Genomic DNA, 22,304 nt, shown 5'->3' with positions numbered 1-22,304 from the left:
CTGGCCCAGCTAAGTGCAGTGAGTGGTTCCTAGCCAGCACACTAGCCTTTAAGTGATTTATTCTTTGGTTTTGGAAACCTAAGTCCAAAAGAAAAATACCAAGGATAATAAAACACAAAGATAACCTCATATAGATGTGTGCAAATCAAATGAAATAGTCCTTGTGAAATACCCTGCTAACCTTAAAAGCACTGTAAAATTGTCAGCTAGAACTAAGTACCTTCAAAAGCAGAACGGTTTACTTCTAGAAAAATCCGTAATTATTATTGATTTGTATAATGATCTTTTTTCAATTGCAATTTATTCTAAAAGCAACTGACACTATTTTCCTCCCAAGGGCAAAGCTTATTTACTTACTTTTAGTTGACATTATCAATATTTTTATGTAGTAAATGGGTTTTTAAAAATGAAAACAATGCTGCTAGATATTCAGACTAGGATTTAAAAAAAGAACTTATGGGGAATAACTATATCCCATAAAAATGGTCGTTCCAGCTCTGCTATTAATATTAGCTACATGATCTTGAAGTAATTAAGCTTTGGCTTTCAGGATGCTTCCTTTATATTAGCCCCTTGCACAAATCAGGTTTTCAAAATTATTTGTTAAAAGAACTAGATTTTAACTTGGGCATACAAGGTATACCAGCTTGAGGTTAATAACTAATCCTATCCCAAATATAAGAGTTAATGGTATAAACATAAAATATCTAAGATTGTTTATGTAAGGTAGGTCTTTGAATCACTCAACTGGATTCTATAACATGACAAAAGGATGAATATATAGATAAATACAATAATCAATCACACACCAAGGAAAGATAAAAACTTTATTTAACAATCAAGATCTCCTTCACATTCATCACCTATTGCTGACAAGATTTCTTATATTCCTGCAAAATTCTACTTAACTCAAGTAACAGTCATTGTTAGGCACAAAGGTTTCAGATTTCACTTAATATCAATTTTTACAAAAGTAAATTTACTGCTATAAGCAGTTATTATAACTAAAAGATTTATGGAATAGTTTTCACCTATTATTTAGTACAAGTCATGTTTTACTTAAATAAAAGGTTAGAAACATTTTTGGTTTTAATATAAATTTCCATCTGAGAATAAATGGCCAGGCACTGTACATGTTTAGGAAAGATCACTGAAAAGTACATTGGCACAATTATTGCAAAAATAAGGAGGTTTATCAGAATGTTAATATGGGATTCTCCATTATTACAGAATTCTTTGGTACAGTGTATGTACTGTAGTTGAAATTACATCAATTCTCATTAGCAGTAGCTAAATGAGCTTCGTTTCACCTACTCTAATTGCCAGGATTTAAAATTTCAGGAGTTGTTCATTTTGTGTACAATATGATATGGCACAATAATCATTATAACAGACCAATGACAACCAATGCAGATTTTCACTAGAAAATGATATAAAAATAAGCTTAAAGATTTTTCTATTTTTTATAAATCAATATTAATAGTACCTAATTTTTTAAGCTAAAAGAGATGAACGGTATTGGTAAGGGGAGATAATTGTAGAAAATGAGCTAAATCCAATGTTAAATTTATTAACAGTCTAATACTATCTTAATGAAGCAGCTTCAAAAAAGGGGAGAAAACAGCTTGAAAGAAATGGGAAGGAAATCTATAGCACTTTAAGGGACTAAGAACTGATTTTCAACCAATAAGCTATTACAAATATTTATATAATAAAAAGGTTCCAATATAAACTAAAAGTAACCCTTATTTTTATATCCAACAAGCTAGCAAAAACTTAGACTTTTATAAACAAGACAAAAATTTCTTAAGACAAGTTATAAAAGCATCTCTGCTTTTTTTTTTTCTTTTTTCCTAAAAAGGCAAATTATTCATTAAGTAGAAACAACTACTCATTAAATATACAGGGACAACACAAATCTTAGAAAACCTTTAAAAAATACAAAAATTTATTGTTCCTGGGCAGTAGTCACTTTTTTAAAGTGAAATATACTGACTAGTTAGCTATTGTACTTAGTCAAATTTTAAAGATCTCAATGAATTGGCAGTTTAAGAAACTGTAAACAATCAGGCTACCTTTTAAGAATACAACCCTTTAAATAGGAAATGGGGAGAGAGGGAATAAGTAAAGGAAAAATCAGGATCCAGGAGCTTTTATATCCAAAGCTTCAACTTAAACACATCTTTGGCTAAGGTATTAAGCCTTATCTGGGTTTTAATGCTATTGCAATGAACTTGTGCATATTACAATAGTTTAATTAGGGGCCTGGAACAAAATATACCCCCCAAAAATAAAGAAGTGCACTTCTGGGTTACTATTTCCATAATCCTCTTTTACTTTTGTTCCTTTTTCTTTCAATGTTTCTAACAAAAATAGGTGCAGACAGAATAAAGTCTCTCTTCCTTGCTCAAAGTTAGCAGTAGCATTTGAGACCATATGTTTCTGCGTCTGTCCTTTGGACACAACAATGGGTTTGTACTTTGTTGACACTTATCTAATTAAGTGATCTGAGTGTTTCTCATTAGACATTTACTTTGAGGAAAAAAACTGATCAAATTAAATTTATCAAAATGCCAGTGACCCATAAGGAAAAGGAATACGTCCTTTTCCTTAAGATAGCAGATATTCCTTCAAGAGAGAAAAACAAAATTTGAATCTTCACAGTATATACTCAATTTTCTCCAATATAAAAATGAGCAATTAGCATAACAGAAAAAGAAGTACTTCATTCTGTGACAATGATTTACAAAGCTGAAATTAAATCTTTCTGCCAAGATCTTTCTAAAATAAAGGTTCATTCTAAATGAAATTTTCAAAGGCATTCTATATACTGAATATACTATATTCAAAGACCAAATAATGGCTTTGAAGATTTCCAGTTTGGTTTAAGAATCCGAATATGAAAATGTTTACAAAACATATTAGGATTTGAATATCCTATTTAAAAATGAAATTACATTTCACTGTGTAGTATACCTATCTTAAAAGTTCATTTCAATTAAAGGCACTTCTAAGGCTATAATTATATTATCTAGAGCAAACATTTTATGATTAACAGTGCATATCATTTTAAAGTTAGTTCCTGTGTAGTAAAGGGAAGCTCACAAAATTAAAAAAACCCTGTTCTAATGACTATTTAACAAGATGATTTGAAAAAATAAATTATGGCCACAGTGCACTAATATAAGCTTTACTTGAAACCAATTAGAGCTGATCTAACTAAAATTATGTATGTAAATATAAAAACACTAAAGCTGAGTTTCAAAGTTTTGTTCCCACACTTATCGACATATTTTTGGCAATATATTATATAGTTAATCTAGAACTTTTTTTTAGTATTAACTTTTGCTTCTTTGAATTGCTAATCAGAGAAACTTCATTTGGTGGTTGGAAAAGAGATGCAGCAAAAAAACCAAATAATAATCTGATTAGCATAATCATATTCTCTAAATTAATAAATGAAATTTTTTGCTTTTACATCACCTGAAAATAAGCCAGACCTATAAAATTCAGGGAAAGAAAAATCAAAATCAAAGTTTATGTCTATTTTTAAATTGTGCGATTGAAGCATGATTCAGTTTGCTTTTAAATATTTGTGCAAAATCCAACTATTATTCTTGTATATAAAATTACTACAGCTTCAGATGCCAGAATTAGAAGTGTTAACTTGGAGGAAAAAGACCTATCATTTTCTCCCAAATGTTGAGAAAATACATTTTAGTCTTCATTGGCTAGTGTCTCAGTAGACAACCATATTTTGGCACCACTTAAAAATTTGCTTAATGGTGTTCCTAAAATGCTTCTTCTGCAAAGGTTCCCTATAGGCGAAAACGGAAATGAAGAAGAAAGAAATTCTGGAGTCCCAGATGTATCATTCAGACCATTTGCTTTAAAGTACATTCTACTTTGATCCAGTTCTGAAGAGCTAGCTTGTGTGGGACTGCTCTTGTATTGTCGGAGACTCCTGCTGAGCATTTCTATTTCATCTGCCAATAGAGATATTCTGTGAAATGCTGTAATGAAGCCACCATTATTAATCTGGGCCTCTGGAACCCATCGGAAGTAGCAGAGTTTCCAGAGTTTTATGTGTATTCCAGAGAGGCGGGGCAGAATTACACCATGCAGGTCAACAGGTTTTGAAAACCAGTCTCTAAAATATCGTTCCATATCAGTGCTTTGGCTATCTGTTTGCTGAAGATCTGTCTTCAATTTCAGTATAAGTGAATTTCTCCTTGGAAGCAAATCTTGGTCATTAATGATTCCATTCTTAAAGGAAGGTGGCATGCCTCTCAACGTAGAGCTATAATTTTTCTGTATGGGGAAGAGATTTTACATATTCATTATTTTCTAATTCACAAAAATAACCATTTTAAAGACATAAGTTTTAAAAATAAACAATATTATACATAAATTTGAGGGAATTTCAGCCTCAAACAACTTTAAACCGTTTCATTTTCTTCCTTTAGAACACTGCCTTTATTCTTATTTTCTTGATAGTTTTATATATATATGTATGTGTGTGTGTGTGTGTGTGTATTTTAATGCACAACTAAAGTTTTTAACCTAAATCTTCATTTTGAAGATTCTCCTTCCTACATAACAGAAAGTAATATTGAGTAATAAAAGAGCTAAGACTTAATTAGGAAAAAAAACCAAAAAAAAAACCAAAACCTCAAATCATAAAACTACAATCTAGAAATGAAATTGGAAAAGAAAAATCAGAACTTGATACAATTTCAGTGGAAAATGTTTTTACAAACATTTGTTAAGATTTTAATCTGTTAAGATTTAATTTTACTCTTGTAGAGTAGCAAAAGGGGACAAATTTTGGAGGATCTGAGCTTTAAAAGCAGAATAAAGTACTAAATAGAATATCCTTGGGAGATCACTCCCCCTGTATGATCCTTAGTCTCCTCTTTTGAAAGGTAGCTAGGTATCACAACAGAAAAAGTTCTAGATCTGGAGACAGGAGGACCTGAGTTTAAATCCAGCTTCAAATAACTACATAGTTGTGTGATCCCAGGCAAGTCATTTAGATGTTACCTGTCTCAGTTTTCTCAATTGTAAAATAGAGATAATAATAACACCTAGCTCTCACAGTGTCTGGCACAAAGTGGGTGCTAAATAAGTATTTATTCTCTTCTCCTTTCCTTTCACCATATTAAATACAAAGCTGCAAGTTTTGCCTATATTCATTTTAACAACTGGTTATGAAGTAAACAAAACATGGAAGCAATTATTAAAGGTCTTTGTTTTCAATGTATTTTCATAATTACCTTTGTTCGCTTAAATGATTTCACCGACCCATTTTGTACACATGGTGCACTCTTTCCAATGTACAAGGGGTTGTTAAAAAGGGTACGATCCTTTGAAGTAAATTGAAGAGACCAGTCCCAAACAGAAGGAAATTTTAAGCCCTTTTCATCACCCAATTGTATATTTTTGCTAATAGCAAATTCCTGGAAAAAGATATCAAAAATAGTTAATATTTACAGCAAGAGGACCCTCACTCTACTTCATTTTAACAGATAGTATGCAACTAGCTTCTGATGTATAAGTTATTTTCAGACTCAGCTGTCTCTGTATTGAATACTCTATATTCATATTCATAGCAGCTTATATGTATGATGGTAGCAAAAATCTGGAAACAAAGTAGATACCTATTTCTTGAAGAATGATCAAACTATAGTATATGAGACAAAGCGACAAATATGGAGAATTCAGAAATTCTAAATTCAAATTCATACAACTGAGAATATCTGAATGAACTGATACAGAGCAAAGAAAGCAGAATCAAAAGAATATACATGGCCACAATATTGTAAATGAAAATGCTCCAAGAATACAAATTTAACATAATGGCCAAATTCGGTTCCAGAGGCCCATGATAAATATATTTCTCTTCTCCCATTTTTTTCCCCCTCTTCAAGCAGATACTTGATAAATCACAAGACAGGTACAAGAGATAATGATGGTAACACTTATACCATTCAATTTTCATAGTAATGACAGGTTAACCATAAAAGTAAAAAATATCATCAAATACATTATTATTATTATTAGGCAACGCTGCTTAACTTTAAGGATATGCACTTTGTATTGAAATGTTGGAGACTGGGAGAAGTATCTAATCTAACAATATTTTAAGTTAGGTTGTATTTAATACAGGAGAAAGATTAACTGGAAAGAAATATATCTTTTTAAGTAAGTAAAACTAAAAAATAGTTCCTATGAAAAGACTAATAAAAGTGATAAATCTTTAGCCAATATGATTTAAAAGGTCAAATTTACAAAAAAGCAAACAAAGTGAAATGGCAACAAAACCAAAACACAAGAATTATCAGGATTTCCTACAGCTATGTATGTCAATAAAAGACTTGAAATTACTAAAGAAATAGATGAATACCTTCAAAAATACAAAAATATATGAATTAACTGAAAACCAAATGTTATCTCAGAAAAAGAAACAACAAAATTCCAAAAAACCTGAAAGAACAAGTACTGCCAATTCTACCTTTATTCTTAAAAACTTAAAAAGTATTCCAAGAGGTTTCTTTTACAAGACAAATATAACCCTAATATCTAAGCCAGGGAAGAGCAAAGCATCGAAAGAGAATAAGTCAATATCACGAAGACTATTTAAAAAACTAAATAAAATACTGTCAAATTATAACAATTCATCCAAGAAATCATTCTTTATGACCAAGCTGAATTTAAATCACAGATGCAGGGATGACTTAACATTAGAAAAACAATCAATGCAATCACTTTAAAAGTGAAAACATTCAAAACCACATGATATTGAGAAAAAAAAGAGAAAAAAAAAAAAAAGGAAAAAACCTTTGACAAAGTACAACATTCAATTATGCTAAAAAACCCTACATAGCATAGGCAGTTGTTTTTTAAATATCATAAAAGTATCTACCTAAAACCAAAACCTTCATAGTCAATAAAAGTAAGCTAAAAGTTTTCCCAGTCAATGTTGGAATAATAACGCAAAAATGTCCACTCTGTACCTAATAAGGTGACATAATTCTAAAAATGCTAGTTAGCAATGAGATAACAGAAAGAAACTCAAAGCATAATAAGGATAAAGAAGGTATAAAATTATACCTCTCCAAGTGGTGACAACAGTTTATTTTAAAGAATCCTAGGGAATCAGCAAAGATACCAAATGAGACTAAATAAATTTACAGGTTACAAAATTAGCCTTCAAAAATCAAAAGCATTACTATATAATAAAATTCAAAAACCAAAATGGAAAGTAAAGCCAATTCCAAATAATTAAAAAATGTAAAAACTATTGAGCATCAATCTACCAAAGCACATAAATTATTTGTATAGATTCAATTGTAAAACAGTCCTAAAAAAAATTAAATAGCTAGAGGAATCATTTCCTCAGTGTCCATGGCTAAACTGAGCCAATGTTAATAAAACAAAAAAAAAAAAATGACAATATTACTAAAGTTGATTTATAGTTTTTAATGTTATACCAATCAAATTATCAAAGTAATACTTGATCATAACTCATCTTAAGAAACAAAAGAGATTATAAAAAAAGAGGAATGAAGAGAGAAGTACTTCTAGACCTCAAACTATTATAAAGTAGCAGTCTTCATAACCATTTTGTCTTAGTCAAAAAATAGACAATAATGGCAGAGAATGGACAAAAGAAAATCAGAAATAATAAATCTCAATACTCCAGTGTTCCATAAAGCTGAAATTGAATTACTTAAAAACTCCCTATTTAATAAAAATTAATGGGAAAGGTAGAAAGCAGTCTATCAAAAAATTAAACTTAGACCAGTATTTTACACCAAATTCTCTAAATCTATTCTAAATGAATACATGACCTTAATATTAAGGAATATATTATAAAACAAATGAGAAAAGAAATAGAATAATTTTCATAGCTTTCTGTAGGAGCTCCAGTCTTTGATTATTCAAAACGGAAAATCTACTGCACAAAGAAAATCAATGCACTTAGTAAAAGAGAAGTGCTTAAATGGGGGAAAATATGAAATTTCTTTAAGGATTTACTATCCTGGGGCAGATAGGTGGCCCAGCACATAGAGCACCAGCCTTGAATTCAGGAGGATGCGAGTTCAAATCTGGTCTCAGGCACTTAACACTTCCTAGCTGTGTGACCCTGGGCAAGTCACTTAACCCCAGCCTCAGGAAAAAAAAAAAAAAAAAAAAGAAAGAAAAGAAAAGGATTTACTATCCAAGATAAACAATGAATATATTTCCAATACAAAAATGGTCAAAGAGTTTAAACAACTAGTTTTCAAAATGAAATTTATAAACTAATAATAACTACATTGAAGAATGTCACAGATAATTATTAGAGAAATGAAAATGAAAACAACCCTGAGGTCAGTTACCAAGTATTTGTTATCCATTTACTATGTACCACACACACTGTGCTAATTGTGAATTATAAAAGCACAAAGAAATTCAATCTCTGTTGTAACATTATTAGGTGAAGACAAACACAAAAGGGAGCTGATAACATGGGAGGTAGAAAGAAGACAAAAACAAAGATGCACTATGTGGGATTATTATAGACAAAGTTCAAATAGTAACTTGAAGAGGAATCAGACATGGTTGACAACCTTAAATGGACATTCTGGAAAGAAATATCCAATTAGGAAAGGTCACAAGAGCAGAAGGTTTTTTCTAATGTAAGAATTACAGGGTTGATATGAGCTTCCAGGACAAAGAGATTTGGGAGGCATTTGAGAAAGTCAGGGATACAGCTTGGAGATTGAAGGAATGTTTCACCTCATACCATGAAAAATGGCAAAGGAGTAATGGAAAGAAGCAAAGAAACAAGTATTTATTAAGTACCAGTCACTGTGCTAAGATACTTCATTTTATAGCAGACCAAAGTTAAATGACTTGCCCCAATGTCACACAGCTAATGTCTGAGGCAGGACTTAAATTCAAATCTTCCAGATTTCATATACCCAATAACTCCATGCATTGTTCTGTACAAGTGAATTGGTGATAAACCTGTGAATCAACACAGCCATTTTGGAAAGTAATTTGAAATGATGCAAATAAAGTACAAAACACTTTGATTCCACTATTAGGCTTATGCACCCAAAATAAAATATTTACAGCAGCAATTTTTTAATAGGAAAGAACAGGAATACATAAATGACAGCATACAGATGAAATGGATTGTAACTACTGTAACAAACAAGATGAATATAGAGACTCATGGAAAACATAAACTGATGCAACATGACAAAAGCAGAGAAAAATCCCCAATATACACAATAACTACAGAAATGTAAATAGGAAAGAAATACTCACACAATGTTCAAAAATGGATGCTACTAAATCACAAACATGATATCAAGTGACCCCATCCGCCCATCCAATCCTCTTAAATTACTTCAATCCATCTCATTTTTATCGCTTACTAGATGTAAGCCCCAACAACCTATTTCCTCCTATATAAAATGAAGGCATTCAACTAGATGGTTTCTAAGGACTGCCCCTTCTAACCCTAAATCTATGGCTCCTCTTGCAGACCACACATAGCTTGTGTATGTGCTTTAAACTGTAGCTCACAGAAAGGAACAATATACTACACATGTGATCTGACCAGGGCATATATATTATAGCAGGAGTATCATCTCTCTCAATCTGGGCAAGTATCAACAATATCAATAAGTGTTAGGATTACTAGGTGAGAACTCAGGTTGTCTGGATATTCTCTGGGAGAATAAAAGAGAGAACAGTGGGCCTGGAAAGTGAGTCTGCCTGGAGAAGGATAAGAGCTGGAGGAGATTCAGAGCCAGGATTCAAGGAGAAGACTCTGAATTGCATCAGGCTTGACGGGGCTCTCTGCAGGAAGGGAAGTCACTTCTCTGGACAAGAGTTAACAGCAACTGCCTGGAGACAACGGTTCGTTACAGGAAGAAGAATCTGTCGGAGAGATTTGAGTAGAAGACACAGCAGATCTCTTCCCAGAGAATGGGCGTGGGATAATGCAAGGGCTTCTGGGAAGAACCACCTCAGCCAATGAGCCTGCTCCTTCCATCAAGTCAACCTGAGTTCTCACCTTGTAATTGTCCAACCTGAATTCTCACCTTGTCACTATCCAGACAACCCGAGTTCTCACCTAGTAATCCCAACAAATAAGTATCACAATAATCTTAAAATGAGCTTGCCAATTCTATTAAAAAACCTCCTAGATCTTTTCCACAAAAACTAATATATAGCTATACCTTCAATATTACATACTAATTGTTTAAATACACGGGAGAGGTGGTGAGCTGCTGTACCTTCTATGTCTTCAAGCAGAACTGATCAACAGGTGATTCCACCACTCCTGGGAAGTGGGTGCTATTATTATCCACATTTTATAGGTTGGGTACAATACCCTGAGTCACTATTCCAGGGCTAAGAAGAGTGCTTGTGGTTGCTCATAGATCGGGCCAGGAAAGCAGTGTCTATACCTTTCCTTGGATCTCATCACGTTGGAAGAACTGAGGACTTGTAGAACCTCCAAAACTATCCTTAAAAAAAAAAAATGTCTGGCAGGAATGCAAGTCTCTCTTAGAGAAGAGTGGGGGAAGATGAGGGTAGAGATATCTGTTCTGTCTCCCTTGCAATCACACACAACTACAGCCCCTTGCCAAATGTGGTCCTCTGTTCCACCACTTAGGATACCATATCTTCACAAGTGAGTGTTCTGGTTTATTTATAATTGCAACCTATTGTGTTTTAAATAGAGCTACCTCACTATGCTTTTAATCCCAAATCATTTTGGTTTTCATTAAATGGCCAATTTAATGTTACTCATCCAGTAACAGAATCCAATAATAAAAGACAATGCAAATGGCTAATAAGCTGAACTGACTGAGGGGGAGAATCAACTCAGTTATTTTGGAGAAACTCCACAATGTTTTTAATGTCAAGATTCTCCTAAAATACAGGTTTATATTTTAAAGAAAAATATTCTCCTAGTAATAGTGCATAGCTGTAATGGCATACCTCATTTGGTTCTAAAAAGAACCAAAGTTGAGGATCACAAAGACAACATAATCAAGTAGTTATATAGAAGACAAAACACAAAAGAAGTGTAAGAGAAATATATGACTAGAAAAACCATAGCAAAAAGTAAGGGGTAACTAATGAATACCCCATATGATCTACTTTCATGATCCATGAAAGCTAGATGGATGATCCCTGCCTTAGGATGGACTGACAAGACTTGAAAGGGAATGGTGTAGTACAGGAAACACAAATGTATTCTAATCAGCATCACTGAAGGAAGTGCATGCATCAAAACAATGATAAATCCATTGTAGCATCAAAATAGTATATGAGCTGTCAATTTATTAAAAAAAAAAAAAAAAAAGGAAAGAAAATGGGGGCCAATATTTTTAGAGCTCTTAATCTAAAAGAATCCTGGATTTGGCTCATGGCACATTTTTAAAAAAGGTTTTGCTTTAAAAAAGAAATATATTGTTTTATATGCATATTTCATTCATAGTCTATTACTGTTATTTCTTCAAATATTGCTTTTAAAAATGTGCTTGTCATTTCTTGCACATAGTTTAGTCAGTGATTCATTCAATCTTTGTAGGTCTAGTGGAATAGTATAGAAATGCATGTTTTTCATCACTGCCTTAATCTAAAATGATTATACTATAATCTAAGGTTCTAACTTAGTAATCATATACTATTTTTTTATTATAGTTTTTTATTTACAAGATATATGCATGGGTAATTTTACAGCTTCGACAATTGCCAAACATTTTATTCCAATTTTTCCCCTCCTTCTCCGCCCTGCAGATGGCAGGTTGACCAATACATGTTAAATAAATCATATTCTAATTAAAAAAAAAAAAATTCTCTCTCCAAAGCAAACTTTCTTTCCCGTAGAGGAAAATAATCTTGTTCCCCCCCCCCAATTTAATGAAATTCAGAAAATATTCAGTTACTAACTATAGATAAAGTAATGATAGTTCAAATATGGAAAAGGCTAATTAAAAAAAAAAAAACTAATAATATGAAAATATAATAAAAGTATAAAAAATGTACTGAAGGCTAACAAATACAACAACTTTAGATTTCTTAAACACAAATACAATAGTTTAGTTTCTAATACAAATCTCTTTATTATTTTTCTTTGAATACTATGTTTGATGAAAACTAATTTCACAAGAACCAAAATTTAATTAAAAACACACCAATTACATAAATATAGATTTAAAAATTGAAAATTTATAAAATAAAAACAAATGCCTAATTTTTTTTTTTTAACTTTTCAATAATTTCATGACAGAACCAAAACTAAAATAGCAACTAATTACTTTACTCACTGTGCTTTGTTTTACTCGTTGGTGAGGGCAGTTGAAAAGAAAAGTGCCAAACAATGAGATCCGTGTACTGTCATACAGCATTGTTAAGTAAGTTTCTGAAAATTCAAACGCTGCTGGATATTGTTCTAATAGCTGCCAGATGGAGTCCAGAAATAACAAGAATAAGGGAGACTAGCAAAACAAAACAGAAAATTAGTACCTTAGCTGTTCACATTTATAAGCATATCTATTATCTTTAGAATGATAACAAAGAATAAATTCAGGGGAGAAAAGACCACAGTCCAAAATACTTGATCCCAAGAACATTGTTTATTTGCCTTAATAAACCAAAGTTTAAAGAAACAAATTAGTCTAATGGAACAAAACTAAATATCTTTAATAATAATGGCTCACATTTATACAGCAATTTGAAGTCGTATTAAATTTTGTCCCCTACAAAAGCATTCCATTTTTTTTAATGGTACAAATGAGGCTTACTATAAGAAAATATGATATACCAAAATCTGACTTCATAAAAACAGATAATTTAGATACTTATTTATATCATAAAAGAATTCACAAGATTTCTTTACATAATGAACTCTTGTCCAAATATTTTAAAAAAGGGCAAACTGTGATGTTTTGAAACACATCTCATTTTCCAACCCTCAATAAGGCTAATCCTTTTCCCTTTTATATTATACATCTGTTTTTCCAGGAATCCTTCCCTTTTTAATTACAAAAATCTCCTACCTTTACTTATCCATGAACATAATTTAACCTCTCAGTAGGAAAAAAGCTTCCTGACACAGGGACTGTCACCCTTTTGAATTTATATCCTCATCATCTACCATAGTATCTGGCAGAGAGTAACTACTTAATAAATGCTTGTGGATTGTTCTTAAATTTGTTAAAATTTAATAAATAATAAAGATTCTGTGCTTAATGCTCTCCTTTCTCTATACTCTCTCTTTGGTGACAGCATTCACTCTCAAACTTCAGTTTACAAGTTCTATATATATGATGTATTTCTAGCCTTGATTTCTCTTCTGAGAATCAGTCTAGTATCTTCAGCTCACCATGGAAAATTTCCATTGCATATCCCACGCACATTCTCAAGCTTCCTGGATTTAAAACCAAGATAATTTCCTCCTACCTAAAATTGGTCTTCCTTTTGACTCTAAAGTACTACTACTCACTCAGTCTCTAATGTTCAAAACCTTTGGTTAGATTAATATACTTTGTATATATACAGAAGAGTGCTTTAGACACAACAGATACTACAAAGATCCACAAAATCGCAAATATTATTTTAGATATTTAATAAATCCACAATGTTAAGTATTACTAAATATTAATAATAATTATTATTATTAATATCACTAAATATGTTTAAAATCATACTTACAATTTTGTGAATTTCTGTAGTATCAATTTCATAATATACATTTTACCAAATCTTTACTAAAAGCTTGAGTTATTTCGTACCTCTTTCTCAGATCTCTTTAAGTGGTTACATCTGTCGAGGAACTGATAACCTGCCATGACCCATTCTTTCTGTATCAGACTTTGAAATCCAGTAATTGTCCGAAAATAAGGATCCATCATTACTTGAATGAGAGAAGCTACAAAACAACTCAGGTCCCTTCCTTCCTCTTCTGTGGGGGCAAAAAAAAAAAAAAAAAATCACACACACAAAAGATTTTTTTGAAAATACAATAAAATATTACATACTATGGCAGGTGCAAAAATGTTCTGACTGCTTTAATGCTTCACATAATGTCTGGTCTATATAATTTGAAATGTCTTTGTCATTAAGTGAGTCAAAATGAGCAATAGAAATAAAACAATGCTTGATGAGCACAGCTATATTGAAAAAGGCATTTTCCTTACCTAAATAGTTTAAAGTTTATTCTCTTCTCTAATCTGTGACTTAGCATTTTACATGCAGAAAAATCAAAATGAAATGATAGGTAATTGGGTGGCACAATGGATAGAATAATGGACCTGGAATTGGGAAGATCAAAGATAAAATTCTCTAAATAAAAATTATCCTGCATCATCTAAAAATGGGCTCTGTCTGAAAATCAGAAACAAAATTTTAAGACTCAAAAGGAACTTGGGGATGACCTATTCAAATCACCTCATTTTACCAAAGAAGCAAGTGGGTAAAGGCTTGCCCCAGATGGAAATCTTCCTAAATCTCGGATATGTTTCTATAATTTATTAAACAGAATATATTATTTAATTTTATTGACAGTCTTTTCTTGACAACTCAGCATCATCCAATAAATTTTGAGTGTCTACTAAGTACAAAATACCATAGTCAGGGGGCAGATACAAAGATAACAGTTCCTTCCTCAGAGGTACAGTTAATATAAAATGATGCAAACAATTAATTTACACTTTCTTAGCTGGCTAGCTGAGATAATGAATGGAGTGGTAGGCCTGGAGTCAGAAAGACATGTGTTCAAATTTGGTCTTAAACATTAACTAGAAACGTAACCTTGAGCAAATTACTTAAGCTATTTGCTTTAGAATCCTCATTTGCAAAATAAGGATAATAATATTACTTATCTCTCAAGGGTTTTTGTGAGGATAAAATGAAATGATTTTACAAAACTTAAAGCACTATACATAAATGCAAGTTATCATTAAAGTATAATTTAAATTATTAGGAATTATTTGCTATACAAGATCCTCAGGATAATTAAGATATGCAGGATACTACTAATCAGCAAAATTTTTAAGTGCCTAATATGTACAAAGTACTATGCATGGGAGGTACAAATACAGAAATAAACCAACTCCTAAACTCAAGGAGGTAGATTCTATTGGGAGAGATATGTAAATAAATAGGTATATACAAAATAGATAGAATGTAGAGGGCACTAACATCTGAGGGAAACTCGCAAAAGTCTCATATAGAAGTGGCACTTAAATGGAAATTAAAGTAATTTCCATTCACAGCACAGGGAACAGCTAGTGCCACAAATGAGGAACAAAACACTAGTCTGGATGAACCAAGGAAGGATAAAGAGGCTTTAATGTATAATCAGGATAGAAAAGCAGGTTTGGACAAGGTTTTAAAGGCTTAAATTCCAGACAAAAGACTTTATATTTGATCTTAAAGTTAACAGACCACTAGAGTTTTTTGAGAAAGGGAGTGACATGATCAGATTTATATTTTAGAAAAATCATTTTGGTAGCTAAATAGAAGACAGATCAGAGAAAATAGAGATCTGAGGCAGAGAGACGGACTGATTAGGTCATTTCAATAGTCCAGAGATAGATTGATTAAAACCTGAACTAGGATAGCTGCCATGTGCATGAAGAGAAAGAAACTGATGCAAATGATATTATAGAGATAGAAATAAGATTTGGAAATTAACTTGATATATATATAGTGAGTTAAAGGAATCAGGAATGGCATTAAAGTTACAAACAAGCTGATTAGAACTGTGGACAAAAATAAGGATCTTCAGAAGAATAAATTCTGGAGGGAAAAGATAATGAGTTCTCTTTTAGAAAAAATGTCCAATAGGCAGGTGAAGATAAAGAGATTGCTGCTCAAAATCTGCAGAGATATAGTTAAAACTACAGCAGTTTATGAAGTGACCAAGTGAGAGAGCTAAAAGAAGCTAAAAACAATGCAAAGGCTTTTTTGTTTTTACATTCACAACTTCCTGTTATCTATTACATTTAAGAAAAAAATGAAATTGTAGGGTTAGTAAAGTTCAGAAGAATAAGTAGGATGCTAACAACTAAAATTCTGTGATGAAAATTAGCACCAAACGGATAAAAAACTCAAGAATAAAATTTTGAAGACCCAAAGGGAAAAATTTAAATGAGTAAAAATTAACATTGTCTGAAAATACTGTTGTAGATGCAAAGAGAAACCAACCACAAAGGTAGATATTTTATAATACATATAAATCAATAAAAATCTAACATTTTAAAAAGTAACAGGCAAGCAACAAATGAACAAAAACACTCTAAGGAGATTGAAATACCTGATTACTGTGCTCAGTATTAATGTAATTCAAATGAACACAAAGTATCAACTAAAATTTATTTTTAAAAAAATGATATTAAAAAACAGGTGATCAGAAAAAATTATTTTCACTAAAGTTCAAACAACAAAACATGATCATGTACTTTGTAACTATAAATCTATTTATTATTATGACTTATAATAAGCATATTTACACAGTTTAAGGTTTTCAATGCACTTTTCTCACTATCTTAGGTAGTAGTATAAATTCTGTTTTACAGATAAACAAATGAATTTAAGTGACTTATCCTAGGTTAAATCTTTGGATTTATATCTTCCTAGAACCTTTACTCTTTTCAATGCAACTCTATACAATATCTCTAGGATACAAATTATTAGTTGTAACGTATGCTATTACACAATCACCTCAAGTTAATTATTTACAATAGCACCTCTACACAGCCAAACTTATACTCTAGTTCATATTATCACCTGCTTAATTAATCATTTCTTGACAACTTTATAATTTGTTTACTCAGTCTATAATTATCATCAACTTTAAAGTACTGTTATATGAATGAGTTTTTTTTCATCCATTTACCAGAATGAGTGAATGACATAATAGCAATGATAACAATTGTTAGTTTCTTTTTTTAAATGGTTTAAGAAGCACTTTTTCCTATACCCAATCTGCAAAATTGATTATCAGTATTATGATCCAGCTTTTAAAGATAAGAAAACTGAGGCTCAGAGAAGCTAATAAATGTTAGAGCCAAAAAAACAAACTCAATTCCGCTGAGTTTCTCCCTCTGAGACCAATGTTACTACCACTATACTATATGTACACTTCATAATTATATATAAATGGGAAGTGTCCCTTATAGTTGACAATAATGCATTTAGTATACCACTATACCATATGTACATTTCATAATTTTATAAGAAATTCAGTTAGATACCTCGAAGGATTACTGAAAGATGTTTACTTTCCAGAACATATACAAGTTCAGCAGAATGCTTTAGGAATGCTCTAGAAGAGATAAAATAAAAAATTACTAAATACATAGAAAGGGCTAAGAAGTAATAATATATTCTAATATTTAAAATAAAACATGAATACCTCACATTATATTTACATCAAATATCCACTATGAATTTATTTAGCATTCTACTGATTCATGTATTACACCTTATAATCTTTACATCAGAAAAATATATTACCAGTTATATTAATCAAAAGAAAGTTTATACATACCTTACATACTCTAACCAGCGAGTATTTTCCAGTGAGGACAACCATTTCTCATCTGTTTCTTCAAAAGCCTCTAAAATGAATAGTATTACAGATACTGTCTTAGACTTGTTGGGCTAAAATTTAAATAACCACAAATATAACAATACAACTTGAGTTAAAAGGCATGAATGCAATTTCTAAATCTTGGTTCTGGTTCTAAGTGCCAATAATAAATATATAATATGTATATTTGAGAAATAACGCTGTATTCCTTAATTCTTATATACATGTATATTTATAATATTTTGTCTTTCCTCACAAATTATTAGACATATCATGGATCAAATTATATCACAAAAATATATCCATCATAAGTTCCTATTATTATCAATTATATAATAAAGAAAAATAGTGTGATTACCATTAACACACAGTTGCTTAAGTTTTACAAATGCAGCTTGTATTTCTTGAATACCGGGCAAATTCTTATCCAAATCAGATTTGTAAACATCACTCCTCTGTGGATGACTTTTTGTTATTGCATTACAAATCCTAATAAAAACAAAATCCTTTAATTACTTTATAAAAAAAATTATTCATGCCTCAGGAATGAATTAGTTTTAAATGGTAATGAGCATTTTTTTTTAAAAAAAAGGTTACTAATTACTTTAAAATTCCTAACATCCAATTGAGTGAATTAATCCTCCCTTTAATAGAAAAGCTTCTATTTTAGTCTTATTAGTAAAATACATATATAGTCATATCAGTAAATATCTAAAACATGTATTATGTACAATATATACAAAATTCCAATTTGTTTAAAAGTGAAGCAAAAAAAAATTATAATGTTAACGCTCATTCATATACCTAATTCACAAGGTTTAATGGTTTGCAAAATACTTTACACGTAATACCTCATTTGAAGTAGTAGATACATAATTTACTAGAATATATAATTCTCTCACCATCTCTAACAGATTATTGTATTTACAAATAATCTGTCAAAAATTATATCATCTCAGGAGCAACCAGATGGCACAGTGGATGGAGCAGTGGCCCTGGAGTCAGGAAGATTCTAGGAGGACTTAAATTCAAATCCAGCCTCAGACACTTAACATTTACTAGCTGTGTGACCCTCGGCAAGTTACTTAATCCCACTTGCCTTGGGGGGAAAAAATAAAAATAATATCTCATATCAGAATGTATATTTCTTGATTACCTTTGATCTATTTTTTTCTGTTGCAATACGTCTTTTATGAGAGCCATTCTTATAAGAGCACTGCCATTAGAATGATTCCAGCACCATAGCTAGAAAGAAACAAAGTATAATTATTAAATCTTATTTAATATTACTTAAGATATTACTTAATATTCCTTAAATAAAATAAAATTCACACTCACTGGCATCCGTCTTCCAATAAAAGAATGAGAATAAAGCTTTAAGTCTTGATCTGCCAAAGAAGATGGAACTACAAAATATTCTGGAAGGCTGAAAAGGAAAGGGGGAAAAAGCCTTCATATTAAAATCATTATGAAATCATTGTCCTACTGATCCTAAAAATTTTACACAAGTCAGTAATACAATCAAACAATTTATAAATATAAAGAATCAGAAAATCAAGAGCTGATATCACCTAAGACAGGTGACTCAGTTCCCCTGGGAGTCAGTTTTCCTTATCTGTAATTAGGCTAGATGCCTCAGAGTGGTTGTTGTGATGCGACCTATTATTACTTCAAGAGATCAGTGATTTCATCAACAAAAATTTTCCTCTATCAAGAAAAGTGTACCACTTTTTAGTTTTGTCATTTTTGTCCACATTCTTCCCCAGATTCTCCACGTATCATGCCAGAACTTTTTTCTAAGTCCTTTTATAATTCAAGCACCCCAAGAGAACATCTAGGGTATTTATTACATCTTGTTCACAAGTCATATATATAACCAGATAACCTCCTTTCATGATCAAACATTTTCTAAATGATACTCCTTTCACCAACTTCTTTAGTTTAAGGTCATCACTTAAAATATATTGTGGCTTACTATTAATAGTTGACAATTAAAAATAACTTCAAATTTTAAAAAAAGTCCTTTATATCCAATATCTCCTTTGATCCTCTACAACACCATGGAACGTAGTGCAGAAATTACTATTCCCATTTTACAGATGAGAAGGAAGAAAATGCAACATAAGTAACTTGGCTAAAGTCACAAAGTTAAAATGTTACAGGTTAAAAACTCAGGCCTTCTTATTCCAAATTCAATGTTCTTTCTATTATACCAAAGCTGTTCCACACATATTCACATACTCAGGTGTTCTACTAGGTGTATGGCCAGGGGGTGATAAGGAAGTATATTTACAAATCATAAGGTAGAAAACAGGAAATTTATTTCCAAGAGCTTCTGCCTCTTAAAAATTTCTAGTATAACTGGGGAAATGATATTGGAACACATTAATCAAAAGCAAACAACATAAGAACATTTAACAGCTAAGATTCACAGGTCATACTGAAAGTGCTCTAGTAGAAGCCAGACTTTGAGTCATTTTTTCCCATAACAAATTATCTCTCTCGTGGCATGAATGCATTTTACATATGGATATAAGAGAGGAAAGAAAACGAAAAGGGAATAAGCATTTTATATATATATATATATATATATATATATATATATATATATATATATATATATATATATATATATATATGCCTTTATAAATACCTTACTATGTGCCAAGCATTGTGTTAAAGTGCTTTCAAAAATATCTCATTTGAACTTCACAACAACACTGTGAAGTAGCATTGCTAAACCATTCAAAAAGTTAGATGATTATCTGACAAAGATATCATAGAGAATAGTCCTTACTCCAAACTCTTAAAATTTCATGTTCTAATTGTCCAAGCCTTAAATTTTTTTAGGTAATCCTTACCTCTCTGGGCTATCCATACGCTTGGCTCAGGGAGCCAGGTTAAAGAGCACCAGGTTAAAGAGAGCGACTGCTATATGCAGTGGGCTTATAAAGGGCCTGTGAGGTCACACACAGCCAATTAGTGAGAGAGTCACCCATTACAAAGCTGGGCAGTCCTAATATCCACAGAGATTACTTCCTGGAGCACTCAATCTCCCATTGCACTGTGGCGCCGCCCATTTAAAATTTAACTTAAATTTAACTAATCATATTTAAGGTGGAAATAGAGCCTAAAACATAGCTGTCACTCAAATGCATATTGAACTGAAATATGCCACAAAAATTATGTCAACACAAAATAAGGAAGAAAATATTCCTAAACAGGAAAATGCTTTGGGGGCTATTTCAGTTCTGTTCCTATCCTGAAGGTATGAAGCTAACAACTTTTTTTTTTTTTTTTTTTTTTTTTTTTTTTTTTTGCTGAGGCTATTGGAGTTAAGTGATTTGCCCAGGGTCACACAGCTAGCAAGCATTAAGTGTCTGAGGGTACATTTGAACTCAGGTCCTCCTGACTTCAGGGCTAGTGCTCTCTTCATCGTGCCACCCAGTTGCCCCTAACCTGATAATTCTAATTCAATTGAACACGAGCTTTTCTGGGAAAGAAACTCTTCATTTTCCATACACTGTACTTTTTCTCTCCACCATTATTAGTAGGATGAAAATAGGATTTTAAGTTAGAAGGGAAATTGCTAGGAGTCCTCCTATTTGGAATTGTGATTCCAAACTTCATTACTCTATATTAAAGAAGTGAACTTTTTCAAGGGTAATCTATGCTCTTGATTCTATCCTCTTTAGTCTCTTCCTTCAATTTCTCTCCTACTTTCTAGTCTTTTTAATCTTTGCCTTTGCCTGAAAACATGGTCAGAAGTCTCTTATCTTAACTCATTCTTTTATTTTACTATCCTATCATTAATTTGTCTTATTTTTCTCCTTGTCATCCAATTTATTCCTTAATTCACTGAAATTTGTATTATGTTACCACTAATCTACTGAAAGTACTGTGAGTTATTCAATGATCTCCCCTCTGAATTCCCAAGTAGAATTTCTTTTTCCAGGTTTGCATTCTCTTTGGCCTTTTTACTAGTATTTGTTCACTAACCTGTTTCTTGTTTTCTGACATTCTGTACTATCCTGGTTCTCTTCCTATTTCTGTGTTTTCTCCTTTGCTGCTTGTTTCCTCTTCTATATCCCAACCCAGTTCCTATGGATATGCTCTATGGCTGAGTTCTTAGGGAACAGTTCCTCATTCTAGGCTTCTTCCCCCTTCCCCCCAAAATGGAATCCCAATTACCTTAACTTACCACTTATACAAAAACTACTCAATACATCTCCAGCTCTGACCTTTTTCCTGAGTTTAGCAATGGACCTTAAATTTGAATCCCACATCTTTGACTACTGAACCTCTTCCAATTTTCATTCTCCCATCTGTCAAATGAAACTCTCAATTTACAGTTCTATATCGATGTTTGCAAAACAACTGTAATAGGATATTGTTACCTCAAATTCAGCATATCAAATAAATCAAAACATCTTTTTCTCCCAATTAGTTCTGTTTTGGATGCTTGATTTTTGTTTTTCTTTTTTTCTGTTCATCTTTTTATTTTTCCTATCTTGGCTTAAAAGTCATATTAGAGCTTTATTTTCTTCCCAAAGTTCATTTTATCTTTTGTAATATCTAAAATTGATCCTTTCCTTTTCATTCCTACATCCTTACCCTATTCCAATCCTTTACCACCTCAAAGTTGGACCGCTATCATTCAACTACCATTCGTTAAGTACCTATGTGCCAG

At 31.6% G+C, this 22,304-nt stretch overlaps 1 protein-coding gene across 2 annotated transcripts in view; it reads right to left on the bottom strand.

Annotated features, from left to right (window-relative positions):
* Positions 1–813: 813 nt before the first annotated feature.
* Positions 814–22,304, bottom strand: part of MTMR10 (myotubularin related protein 10) — a 59,405-nt gene continuing 37,914 nt past the window's right edge. For both annotated transcript variants that reach the window (XM_074294965.1, XM_074294966.1), the window contains exons 8-16: positions 18,953–19,040; positions 18,771–18,859; positions 17,973–18,103; positions 17,573–17,642; positions 17,277–17,347; positions 13,812–13,981; positions 12,345–12,515; positions 5,277–5,459; positions 814–4,311 (exon numbers count right to left, since the gene is read on the bottom strand). In XM_074294965.1, the coding sequence (XP_074151066.1) occupies positions 3,718–4,311; positions 5,277–5,459; positions 12,345–12,515; positions 13,812–13,981; positions 17,277–17,347; positions 17,573–17,642; positions 17,973–18,103; positions 18,771–18,859; positions 18,953–19,040 (1,567 nt within the window). In that variant the 3' untranslated portion in view covers positions 814–3,717. The remainder of the gene's footprint in view (positions 4,312–5,276; positions 5,460–12,344; positions 12,516–13,811; positions 13,982–17,276; positions 17,348–17,572; positions 17,643–17,972; positions 18,104–18,770; positions 18,860–18,952; positions 19,041–22,304) is intronic.

The sequence above is a fragment of the Sminthopsis crassicaudata genome, chromosome 2, assembly GCF_048593235.1.
Source record: "Sminthopsis crassicaudata isolate SCR6 chromosome 2, ASM4859323v1, whole genome shotgun sequence".
In the NCBI taxonomy this organism is placed as follows: domain Eukaryota; kingdom Metazoa; phylum Chordata; class Mammalia; order Dasyuromorphia; family Dasyuridae; genus Sminthopsis; species Sminthopsis crassicaudata.
This window is presented reverse-complemented; position numbering and strand designations above follow the sequence as displayed.